The following is a 13,107-nucleotide window of genomic DNA, read 5'->3' as shown; positions in this document are numbered from 1 at the left end:
TGAGGTATATAAATGTTTTAATCACAGACTTTTACTGTATGCAATTAACTGTATTTCACAATTAGCATCTTACAAAAAAAAAACGGTATCATAGTGCCTGTAAAAAGTACTTGAATTAAACAGAAAATTACATTACCATGTGAAACCACCAAATATCACAACTATCAAGCTCTACACTTGTATTTTCTTCTTCAAATGTTACGATGATGTCCTTTTATGTGATATTTTGTATCCAGGTTATATATTTAAGTTCATTTATATTTCAGAAGTCTCCTATAGGTGGGTATATAATAAGCAAATGGTTAAGAGGAAGGAGACGCTAAAAGAATTTCAGAAGTACTGTGTGGTTTGTGGTTTCAAGGTTGAATTTAAAGTACAACATGAAACACTTTATTAGTTGTAAACAAAAATGCAAAATCTGTAGTCATAAAAATATTTTATTGGTAATTTTACATAATAGTGAGTGGAGCTGTAAATATTTTTTCTTTCACGATATTGATAAATGCATAAGCTGGCAGTTGTGTCTGAAAATAGGGTACTATAACTTTCATAAGAATTGTTATATTTAATAAGAAGCCAATTAAACTTATCTAAGATTAGTTATTTCCCATTTCTGTGCAATAGTTACCATTTCTGTATTAGACTAATACTTCTATGACCCTGGGTAAGTCTGGGACAAGGAAACAGTGATAAAACTATCATTAAGTTAAAGCTTTCCTAAAATTGCAGCTCTTAAAATATGTCAAGTTCTTTTTCTATTCTGTTCTTGCCAAATGCTTATAATTATTTGAATTTTAATGTTTCATAGAGTACAGAAAATACCAGTGTTCAATGACAATAGCACTAAACCTGACTTATATAAAGCTAAATAATCAATGTTTTATTGTTTACTGGTCTGCTAGTAAACATTACAATAAATGAATGTTGTGAAAAATAAGCAAACAAATCAAAAAAATGGATAAAACTAGAAACATAATTCAGAAACAATAATTTAGTAAAACATGTCAAAAAACATTGGCAAACATTCATACAAATTCTTTATTTAATAACGATTTTCCTATTTAACCACACCAAGTACCAGCAGGTGTATTTAAGAGGATAACCATTAAGAAAATCCTGTTCCAACAACAGTTGATTAAGTTGATCTTTGACTTGTATACATATAACTATTTGTTTCACAATTCTCAAATACATATTTAGGCAGCTTGCACTATGTTATAAAAAATTTAAATTCATTACATGCCAATAGTAGAGAATTCAAGAATTATGTGTTAGAATTCACTAAACTAAAAGTGAAAATAGATTTACCAATAACACTGCATAATGAATAATTCAACCACATTTTCATGGCACATAACTGCAGAGACCAAAATGTTAAGTCTGAAAATGTTTTGTAGGCATAGACTGCAATAAAATCTAACAAATTTCTACTTCATGTAAAACTCAAATTATGGATTGTGCATGAATGTGTTTGTCATGAAAATGTGGTACTTCTTGGCATAATCCGTGTATTTGCATGGTAGGACAGAAGTGACTAAGAAATTGGAGAAAATAAACTTTAATGAGATTCTCCATTCAATGATGAGGCTTCTCCTCTCGGTGAAGATGACCTGGACATTCCCCTCTCTGTGTTATCAGAGCTGGAGCCACTCTGACTGTGTGGATCTGCAGAAGCAGCACTAGACGCAGGCGGTGACTTTGTTTTCTCCTTAAAGTCTGTAATAATGACTGTCAGATCTCCAACAGTAACTTCCAAATGCTGAGCACTACTCCGATCCACATTTTTCAATCTTGGTCTAAACACAAAAAACGATAAAATTTTAACTAGCTTTTCACTCTACCAAGTTTCTGAGGATACAATAAATAACAAAAGTAGGTAAAGTAACAAAATGAATACATCTGTGTTTAAAGCGATTCATGTGTAACCAACCATAAAGACACCATCAAATGTTTCAATCATTAACATCAATCAAATCAGTCATTCATGAACCTTCTTCAAAGAGACAAAAACAAAACAAAACTGGAAATAGTGGTCTCTTAACTGTGCTTTTATAGCTAGAATCTAATATCGTAGACAGCTTATTAATTTTATAGAAATAGATGTTTTAGACAAGGAAATAGTTGCACCAAAGAGCAAGCTGATAAAAGCTAATGATGAGGCTTGCAGAGGAACCTATCTTTGAAGCTGTCTCTGAAGTGACATGACAGCAAAAGGTGAAATTCTTTTTTATTGTTGTTGAAGTTTGACTGGGGCTGAGTTTGAACCCGCCACCCTCGGTATATGGGGCTGGTGGAAAAGGAACTGGGCAGCCCAGAAAGCCAGGCATGGGGATTGGTCCTGCGCGAGCAAGGGGTTCATTGTGGTGGATGACCTAAAGTGATTCCTGTATAAAAAGTTAGCAAGTGTTTAGCTGGGCATTGTGGCGGGCGCCTGTAATCCCAGCTACTTGGGAGTCTGAGGCAAGAGAATCATCTAAGCCCAAGAGCTGGCGATTGCTGTGAGCTGTGATGCCATTGCACTCTACTGAGGGTGACAAGGTGAGACTCTGTCTCTTAAAAAAAAAAAAAAAGTTAGCAAGTGTTGAAGGACTCCATGCTATTGTGTCAGATAGAGATGGAGTACCTATTATTAACGTTGCTAATGATAATGCTTCATGTTTTGAGACCTGATTTCTTATATACTTTTGCCCTTGTAACAGACGAAGGGAGCAAAGTTGGACTTTCACAAAATAAAAGTATCATCTGTTACTCTTAACATATACCAGGTGGCTCAATTTAATCGTTTATCTTTGGTGGTTAAGTTTCTTAGTCAGCAGCAATGCCAACGCAGGACTAATTGTCAGCCAAGAAAAGGAACTTGCTCATTATTTGAAGAACTGAGACAAGCTGTGAAAATTTCTTAATCTGACAGTGGTTTCAATGTGTACCTTATGTTCATTATAGCAAGATAATATCAATCTAACAGTCTTTAGATCATAGTAATACTTTTATCCAGGTGCTCAAGAAAGGGCCCCCTTTTCTACCTTATACTATACTAAAGAAAGAGATTAAAGATATAATTTATAGATTGATTGATTGCTGTATTTTCCTATGGGGGCTTTTCTTTAGTGAGATCTGGGGATACCACAAAAATGGTTCAGTCTTTCACAGCTCCCCTGGAGTTAGTTCAATCACCAGATATGGATGAAATTCTATACAGTGAATCAGAATCAAAATGGTGCTTCGATCCACTTGAGCCATTAAGTGTTCCCTATTGTACAGTATGCCCAGGCCTGGAGAATGAAGCAGACTCTATAATGAATAATGATAAGGACATGTTTTTCTTCAGATTATGTTTTATTTCTTTGCACTGAGTGAGGAAAATAAAATGGCTTACTAAAAGTAATAAAATCAGTATAATCACAAAAAAATAAAAAAAAATTTTAAAAAGCTAACGTTGAACTATATGCAGGGCTGTTACTTCACTGATAGATACTGAGAACGAAAGGTATGAGGACTGTTCTGACTGAACCCATGACCATTTGATTGGCTCTAGCTGATGCAAATATCTATTCAATTCTCTAAATACCATTCCTAGCTTTCAAATATGAAGAAAAAAGAATAGACACAAATACCTTTCAATTAGTAGAAAGAAAAAAGCATAACCACATTTCTGCTTATATTTGTAAAGTCTGTGTTTAATTTTCAATGTATCTATCAAACTTAAACTTGCATGATACTTAATAAAAGACATCAAATCTTTTACTTTCACTTTGTGTATATCAAGTGTTAAAAAATATTAAATGGTTAATTTTATTATTTAAAAAATATCATAAAAAGCTTCAAATTTACCTGGTTTTCTTATGACTGTTCTTTTTGCTAGTTGTTTCCTTTTCACTTTTTTCTTTTTCTACTTTATCTTTTTTCTCTTTCTTTGACTGTGTAGGGGGCACAAACTGCTGAGTAACCTGCTGTGCAACCAACTGGGAGACAGGCCGAGGTTTCCTGTGTGTGTGTTAAAAAGAAAGGTTTTGTAAATTATAACTTAATATATGTTCTCTATGAAAGAATCTCATGTAAAAATTCCTCACATGTAATGTAATTCAAATACAACAATTTAAAAGATATGTTATTGTCTTTCCCGTTCAACAAAAATAGAACAGTTAAAATTTATAGTCTAAGATATATGGACAAACCATTAGAATATAACTGTTTCATAAATCAACATAAGAAATGTAAAATACATATCAAACTAAATGGGAGGCACACATATAAACATGAATGTAAAAAGTTAAACTTAAAAGTTTAAACTTTATACAAAGTCATATTTTAATTTATCCTTCCTTCTTCAGAGAAGAAACTATCTAACCATCTGTGACAATTGCTATTTATTCTTTCCTTTAAAAATCTTTCATTTATCCATTTAATAAATATTGAGAGTCAAAATGTCTCACTTATTGCTTAAATCCTTAAAGTTTCATATATCTTTAGCCACAATCTTACCATGCTCTTTTGACCCTGAAGATCTATTTAGTCTTTGGAAACTTACCTACTTACTAACTTATTCATTTAAAAAAAATTTATTGAGAACCTACTACAGGAATTATACAGGGATATTTGAAATGTTGCCTGGTTTTAACTTTTGATGCTAGTATAAGCTTTCCTCATGTTGACCCAGGGTTAAGGATTCTTCCAGCTTTATGACAGAACTTGGACCACTGAAGTCAAGATTCAAAGTAAACAGACTCTAAGTTCTTAAGAGATAAACAAAGGAAAGGAAAGGGCAGGGGAGGGAGGGAAGAAGTAAGGGAGAGAAAGATAAAAATACATTTTAAGAGATGATCTACAAACTATGGTAACTTTATTGCCTGAAAAATCCTGACCTTATTTTGGTTAGGACAATTTATATATACATATATTTTTTTAAGCTGGGTGGCTCATGCCTATAATCTCAGCTACCTGGGTGGCTAAGGCATGAGGATAATCGCATGATCCCAGGAGTTCAATGATCTATGATTACACCACTGGGCAACAGAGAGAGACCTTGTTGTTTTTTTTTAAATCATTTTAGAAAAATAATAAGAAAATATTGTGCAATCTAAGATTCAAAGCTGAAAGGCAGGGAGAAAATAAGAAACCGTATGCAAAACAGATTTCAGGAGACAAAGAATTTTTCTTAGAGCCTACCTAGTCTGAAAACATATCCAGGACAGATATGTTTTAAACACACAGTTTAAAAATTCGGACTGCCACTGGGCGCAGTGGTTCACACCTGTAATCCCAGCACTCTGAGAAGGTTGCATTGCTTGAGCTCAGGAGTTTGAGACCAGCCTGAGCAAGAGCAAAACTGTCTCTAACAAAAACAGAAAAACTAGGTGTTGTGGGCAACTGTAGTCTCAGCTACTCAGGTGGCGGAGGCAAGAGGATCTCTTGAGCCCACAACTTTGAGGTTGCTCTGAGCTATGATGCCATGGATCTCTACAAAGGACAACAAAGTGAGACTCTGTTTCCAAAAAAAAAAAAAAATTAGGAGCCATAGGGTTACCGGTGTACACTAAGACACATAAATGAAAGTGATATTGAAGGTATGGTGATTAATAGGTAACCTTAAAAAAGAAGATAGTGTTTCTCAAATTTAAGGTACAACAGAATTACACTGAAGGCTTTTTGAGGTTGCTTCTCCCTACCCCTAGAATTTCTGATTCAGTAGGCTTTGGGGTGAAGCCCAAGAATATGCATTTCTAACTAGTTTTCAAGTTATGCTAGTATTTCTGGGGATCACACTTTGAAAAGAAGTGTGAACGAGTGCAATGTATTTGGTGAATACTGGTACTGTGTAACATAAAGTTTGAGACAGAGAGAGCAGGGAGTAGAAGAGAGCAAGCTGGACAGATAAGAAAGGACCCAATAATGAAAAGTTAGAGTCTAATTCACCCTTAAATGATGAGAGGTCACTGAAAAAATTAGGACTTGACTTTTACAAAGATGGAAAGGTACTATACTAATAGAAGTGGAAATAAGAGACTAGCTGTCTGATAAACAATCATGTAATCTCTGTACCTAATGTTGATTGTTACTTTGTTATTTTCTGTTCCTGAGTAGTTACCCTCTTTCTCTTTTTATTCTAGGCTTTCCTGAATGTGTGTTATACTGCACAACTATGCCATTCTTTTATTCTTATTTTAGTGAAGGTTGATTTCCATTTAAAGATTATAAGATTATGATTTTGTTCCTCAATTCTAGGATTATTTAGTCTGGTTCAATTTGGGGAGAAAAGCAGCACAAAACATAATTGTGTGTGTGTCTTAATTACTGAAATAAAGTCCTCTGGGCTGAATGAGCATTAAAAAGCCTTCATTAAAGGTAGGAGGCACATAGCTTACTATATATATATATATATATATATATATATTTTTTTTTTTTTTAAAGAGAATGGTTCTCACTCTGTTGTGCAGGCTGAAGTGCAGTGATGGATCATAGCTCTCTTATAACCTACAACTCACAAGGGTTGCTCAAGCGATCTTGCCTTAGCTTCCCCAAGTAGTTTGGACTACAGGTATGTGACACCAAGCCCAGCTAATTTCCAAATTTTTTGTAGAGACACTGGCCTCGCTATGTTGCCCAGGATGGTCCTGAACTGCTGGGCTCAAGCAATCCTCCTGCCTCAGCCTCTCAAAGTACTGGGATTGCAGGCATGTGCCACTGTGCCCAGTCAGTTTATGACAATCTTTTTTATAATGTCACAAAGTAATTCAACTCCATCATGCCCTATTAAAAAGAAAGCCCTTTTTATCTCCAGAGGTCTTAAGGTTTCTGATCCCTTTTCTACTTGATGAGAAAAATCTGGAAGGTAGTAGGGAATTTTAGAGGTGAGAAATAGTTAACTCAAAGAATAAAAGTAGAGTATCATTAAGTATGCCTTTTTGTTTTCAGGGATTTTATTGTTTATGGTTGACAGTATACTGTTAGTAATGACAAAGGTTCTGTGACATGGAGTTGAAGTGAACAAAAAGATCATCTAGTAAATAAGGAAGTGCCTTTCAGTCATTGCTCAACTGCACTCCACCGTCATCTACTTAACCATACATGTCCTGCTTAGGCTGTAACTGTTGAGCCTAAGATAGCCACAAATTTGGGTATCTTCCCTATATAGCCCACACAGACTGTATAAAATTTGGCAGGTCTATTGAATTACAGCAATGCAAAAAAAAAAAATGTGGGGGGGAGGGAATATATATATATATTTTTTTTTTTGGTTTTTTGGCCGGGGCTGGGTTTGAACCTGCCACCTCCGGCATATGGGACCGGCACCCTACTCCTTGAGCCACGGGCGCCGCCCAGGGTGGGGGTGGGGGAATATTTCAATAGCCAGTTAATGGTTATCTATTCTTCATCAAGACAAAATATTTTTGGAGATGTCTGGCTTCCACCCTCATCACCAAAAATTCTTTTTTTTTGGTTTTTGGCCAGGGCTGGGTTTGAACCCGCCACCTCCGGCATATGGGTCTGGTGCCCTACTCCTTCAGCCACAGGCACCACCCGAAAAAAAAATTCTATGCGCTACATATTATAACAATAACGCTTTAAGCTTGATCAATTTCAACATAATTTAGCTTTGTTAAGTCAGACAAGTAGATGGATAGTTAAACAGAAAGAACATTAAAAACAATAACTGGTTATCTTCTTAACACAGGCAGCCAAGTTTGGAAATATATAATCTGCTTAATGACACTAATATACATGGCAAATTGAACAGATATAATAAATCTCAATGAGTTAAAAAGGCTGAATTAAATCTAAACCTATTCTGAATCTGTGGGTACCCTAACGAAAGCCCAAAAATCTAACAAGGGAAGATTTTATAAGGCAGCACCTATTTGACAAATTTTATTGCACACTTACATGTGTCAGACACTAGGTAAAATGAGGGAGATGAACCATGAACAAGACATAGTTCCTTGCCTCAAAGAGTTTATTAATACTTAGTGAATGAGACAGGAACCACACAAAAGTAAACTAAATAAACATAAAATTTGTGAAAAGCCCTGAGAATTTGAAAAAAACTCTATGCTGTGAAAGAGAAAGCAGAAGGAGGACTTACTACAGACAGGAAATAACTTTTTTCATGTTTAAACTATCAGGACACCAGAAAAAAAAAAAAAGCCATCGTCATGGGGCTCTTTTCGTTTTTTTATAGAGTCATTTTATAAATAATTTACAAATGTAAGAAATAATGGGAAAATGAAACAACTATATTAAAATTTGTACCTATATTTTAAAGCATCATAAGGTCAATACTTTCATAAGAACTTTATTTTGAAGGTATATAGACCTGAAATAGCCAAAGTGTTTTTTATTTTTCATTTATTTATTTTTTTTTTGTAGAGACAGAGTCTCACTTTACCACCTTCAGAAGAGTGCCATGATGTCACAGGACTCACAGCAACCTCTAGCTCTTGGGCTTCCATGATTCTCCTGCCTCAGCCTCCCAAGCAGCTGGGATTACAGGCGCCCACCACAACACCCGGCTATTTTTTGGTTGCAGTTCAGCTGGGGCTGGGTTTGAACCCGCCACTCTCGGTATATGGGGCCGGCACCCTACTCACTGAGCCACAGGCGCCACCCTAGCCAAAGTGTTTTTAATGTAACTGACTCCTCACCAACTGTCAGTCCTAATCCTAGGAATATATTTATCTTGTAAATGCCAATTCTTGATTTCAAATACACGGCTAAAACATTTTAGCTTACCTTTACTTCCACTTTTCCCCCAGTATCATAGAATTTATCACTTCTGAGAACCTTAATAGCTCAGATTTTTAAGAGAGAACATCCATTCTCTTTGCTTCCAAATTACCGTGTTTTCATTTTCAGATGAGGCATATATACCTATCTTCAGCATGTGTCAACTTATGAACAATATCAATTCAATTTTTTTATTTTTACATATACATGTATTTATTAGGTTTCCATTTTTTTGCCTTCACAAAATTAAAAAGGCTTAAATTTTAATAATAACAATGTTTAAAAAAGGACTAGAAACAAAAACCTCATAAAGAACAAACGAAATATCAATTCAATTTTTGTGCCAAACACAGAAGAATACTATCAAATGCCCTTAAAGCAAACAAGATAGCCCAAGTTCTTGTTGCAAAATATTGTATGATAAAATCCTACTTATAAAAGAAACCATATTTCCCTTTTGTCCTCAGTTATTTGTTCACTTAATGGATTCTTGAATTTGAGAAAAACTGATCTAGGATATTGTCATTTGAGGACTCACGGTCTGAGATTTCCCACATATGGTCAATTTCAACATCACTGCAAACGCGGGTGGCTGCCATCAATCCTTTTTTTTGCATTCATCTCTTGATTCATCTAGTAACTGTGAAACATGTGTCTGTGTCAATTTTCTTTTCTTTTTGTCATTATGAGTAAATAATAAAAAATTCTTAATTTTCAAAATGTGTTCACTGAAAGCCAAAAAATTAGGGAGGAAGGGATAAGGACTACAAAAATGCTGTCTCTAGACTTTTAACTTTCTTAAAAGATAATCTAGAAGCAGTGATTTATTTCACAATTGCACCATCCTTCTAGATGAGTCCATCATTTTTCCTTTTTCTTATTTTAATCTCTTTCTGAATGTAGTTGGGAATAATGCATCAGTAAAAATAAAGTAGACACTATTCAAGTTAACCATGCAAGGGACTATAATGAACTAGTCATCATAAAGAGGTAGTGGACATAAGGAACTAGGCCTTATGTTATGTGTATGTGGTACGTATCCAGTCTATGAAAATTAGGTCAACTTATAGAGGTAGTCAATGTAGGATGGTGATCAACTATGGATATTCTACTGTAATTCCTACAGTGACAAAAAAGCAAACTATATCTCAAGATAATAGAAAAAAATCAAACCATTAAGATCCCGTTAGACATGCAGATATATAAAGGGGCCCAAAAGACCCATATGACAATTGTAAAAAAGAGTTATTTTTCTTTCTTTGAAAATCTCAAGGAAAGAATAAAACAAAATACCAATTCTTACAAATGGAACTGCTCAAAAAGAACTCAAAAACTAAAATTGGGTCCAATTAAAGAACAAAATATCATTTGTATGTCTATGTACTAGAACAATACACATATTCTGCAACCAATTCTTTAAGTATTATAATACCCATTATTAGTTCCTAACTTAATGTTAAATATTTTTAATGTTAAATATTTGTAAATAGCATAAAACAGAAGTTCAATGAAAACCTGTTAAAAATTTCTAATTTCCCTTCTTTACTTTATAATCTGGTAATTTTAATTTTTCTCTAATATCAGAAAATTACTCAGAAAGAAAGCAAGTTTTCAGGACTACCAAGAATAATCCTTGGATAATAAGGAGTCATTCATTTTTATGGAGTCTACAACAATATATTTTAACATTTCTGTAGCTATTAAACAGCTTCCCTCTTAACTTTCAGTTTTAACGTTTTCTTTAAATTTTTTTTTATCATTTGCCATTCATTGAGGGGACAAAGAATTAGGTTGCACTGATTGCATTTATTAAAGTCCCTCTTATACTTGCGTCCCACCACTAACAGGTGTGCCATGCACCATGACCCCCTAACTCCTTCCATCCTCTCCCTCCCCACTTGCTCATTCCCCTACGCCCACACCTTGTATTAGCTCATCTACTGCCTTCATATTAGAATTGAATACATTGGATTCTTGCTTCTCCATTCTTGTGATTTACTAAGAAGAATGTGTTTCAACTCCATCCAGGTTAACACGAAAGATGTAAACTCTCTTTTTAATGGCTGAATAGTATTCTGTGGTATACATATACCACAGCTTGTTAATCCATTCCTCAGTTGGTGGGCATTTAGGCTGTTCCCACATTTTAGCGATTGTAAATTGAGCTGCAATAAACAGTCTAGTGCAAATGTCCTTATGGTAAAAGGATTTTTTTTTCTTCTGGGTAGATGCCTCGTAATGAGATTGCAGGATCAAATGGGACATCTAATTTGAGTTCTTTGAAGGTTCTCCATACTTCCTTCCAAAAAGGTTGTATTAGTTTGCAGTCCCACCAGCAGTGTAAAAGTGTTCCCTTCTCTCCACATCTATGCCAGCATCTGCAGCTTTGAGACTTTGTGACGTGTGCCATTCTCACTGGGGTTAGATGGTATCTCAGGGTAGTTTTGATTTGCATTTCTCTGATGATTAGGGACAATGAGCATTTTTTCATATGTTTGTTAGCCATTTATCTGTCTTCTTTAGAGAAGATTCTATTCATCTTTTTTACCCATTCATAAAAGGGATTGCTGGCTTCTTATTTGTTGCTTAATTTGAGTTCTCTGTAGATTCTAATTCTCAAGGTTTTGTCTGACTGACAATATGCAAATATCTTTTCCCATTCTGATGGTTTTCTCTTTGGTTTGGTTGTTGTCTCCTTAGCTGTACAGAAGCTATTCAGTTTAATCAAGTCGCGTTTGTTTATTTTTCTTGTTGAAATTACCACCGAGTCTTCTTCATAAAGTCTTTCTCCAGGCCTGTAACTTCAAGTGTTTTTCTCATACTTTCTTTGAAGAATTTTATTGTTTCATGCCTTAGATTTAGATCTTTTATCCATCTTGAATCAACTTTTGTAAGTGCTGAAAGGTGCAGGTTCAGTTTCTTTTTTTTACATGTGATTATCCAGTTCTCCTAACAGCATTTATTGAACAGGGATTCTTTTCTCCAGTGTACGTTCTTTTTTTTTTTTTTTTTAATCTAATGTCAGGTAGTTTAGGATGTTAGTTTCATCGCATGGTTTTCTAGTTGGATCCAAATGTCTATATCTCTATTTTTGTGCCAATACCATGCTGTTTTGATCACTATGGCCTTATAATATGGCCAAAAGTCTGGTAGGATGATACCCCCGGCTTTGTTTCTATTACTAAGAATGGCCTTGGCTATACAGGATTTTCTGGTTCCATACAAATTGAAGAATTATTTTTTCCAAATCTTGAAAGTATGATGTTGGTATTGTAATGCAGATTGCATCGAATCTGTACATTGCTTTGGGAAATATAGACATTTTAACAATGTTGATTCTTCTCATTCTTGAGAATGGTATGTTCTTCCATTTGCTAATATCTACTGCTATTTCTTTTCATAGGGTTTCATAATGTTCTTTGTAGAAGTCCTTCACCTCTTTTGTTAGGTATATTCCTGGGTGTGATGGGAATTGTGCCCTTGATTAGCTTCTTATCTTGGCTGTTATTGGCATACCCAAAGGCTACTGATGTGTGGACAATGACTTTATATCCTGAGACATTACTGTACTTTTTAATCACTCCCAGGAGTCTTGGGGTTCTCTCAGTATAAGATCATATCATTAGCAAAGAGTGAGAGTTTGAACTCCTCTGCCCACATTTGAGATGCCCTTTATTTCCTTCTCTTGCTTGATTGTATCAGCTAGAACTTTCAGCATTATGTTGAATAGAGGTGGCAACAAAGGACAACCTTGTCTGGTTCCAATTCTAAATAGAAAAGCTTTCAGTTTTACTCCATGCAGTATAATATTAGTTATGGGTTTGTTATAGATGGCTTCAGTGTTCTAATTAGAAAAGGATGCTGAATGTTATTGAATGATTTTTATGCAACTATTGAGAGGATCATATGGTCTTTGTTTTTGGTTCTGTTGATATGGTGAATTACATTTATGGATTGCATCCCTGGCATGAAACCTACTTGATTGAGATGTATGAATTTTTTAATGTGTAGCTGTAATCTATTGGCAAGGATTTGACTAAAAATTTTTGCATTTATATTCATTAGTGAAAATGTTTTGAAATTCTCCTTTTTAGTTGGGACTTTACCTGCTTTTGGTATCAGGGTGATACTTGCTTCAAAGAACAAGGTGGGGAAGATTCCTTCCTTCTCAATTTTCTGGAATAACTTCTGCAGAATGGGTATATGCTCTTCTTCGAATATTAGAAGACAGACTAGATAGATAGAATAGAGGATAGATAGAATTTTGGTGTTAAGCCCTCTGGACCAGGGCTTTTTATTGTTGGGAGGTTTTTAATTGTTTCTTCAATATCAGTTCTTGAAATCAATCTGTTCATGAGATCTATTTCTGCTTAAGTCTCAGGAGAG

At 34.7% G+C, this 13,107-nt stretch overlaps 1 protein-coding gene and 1 pseudogene across 5 annotated transcripts in view; one reads left to right on the top strand and one right to left on the bottom strand.

Annotated features, from left to right (window-relative positions):
- Window positions 1-13,107, bottom strand: part of YAF2 (YY1 associated factor 2) — a 92,938-nt gene continuing 79,831 nt past the window's right edge. For 4 of the 5 annotated variants that reach the window (XM_053554770.1, XM_053554772.1, XM_053554771.1 and 1 more), the window contains 2 exons: window positions 3,832-3,984; window positions 1-1,796 (listed from right to left, as the gene is read on the bottom strand). In XM_053554770.1, the coding sequence (XP_053410745.1) occupies window positions 1,559-1,796; window positions 3,832-3,984 (391 nt within the window). In that variant the 3' untranslated portion in view covers window positions 1-1,558. Of the gene's footprint in view, window positions 1,797-3,831; window positions 3,985-13,107 lie in introns of those variants that run through there. The other variant, XR_008373195.1, reaches the window with a different exon arrangement.
- Window positions 2,155-2,903, top strand: LOC128561039 (ragulator complex protein LAMTOR3-like; annotated as a pseudogene).

This window comes from Nycticebus coucang, chromosome 12 (assembly GCF_027406575.1).
Source record: "Nycticebus coucang isolate mNycCou1 chromosome 12, mNycCou1.pri, whole genome shotgun sequence".
In the NCBI taxonomy this organism is placed as follows: domain Eukaryota; kingdom Metazoa; phylum Chordata; class Mammalia; order Primates; family Lorisidae; genus Nycticebus; species Nycticebus coucang.
This window is presented reverse-complemented; position numbering and strand designations above follow the sequence as displayed.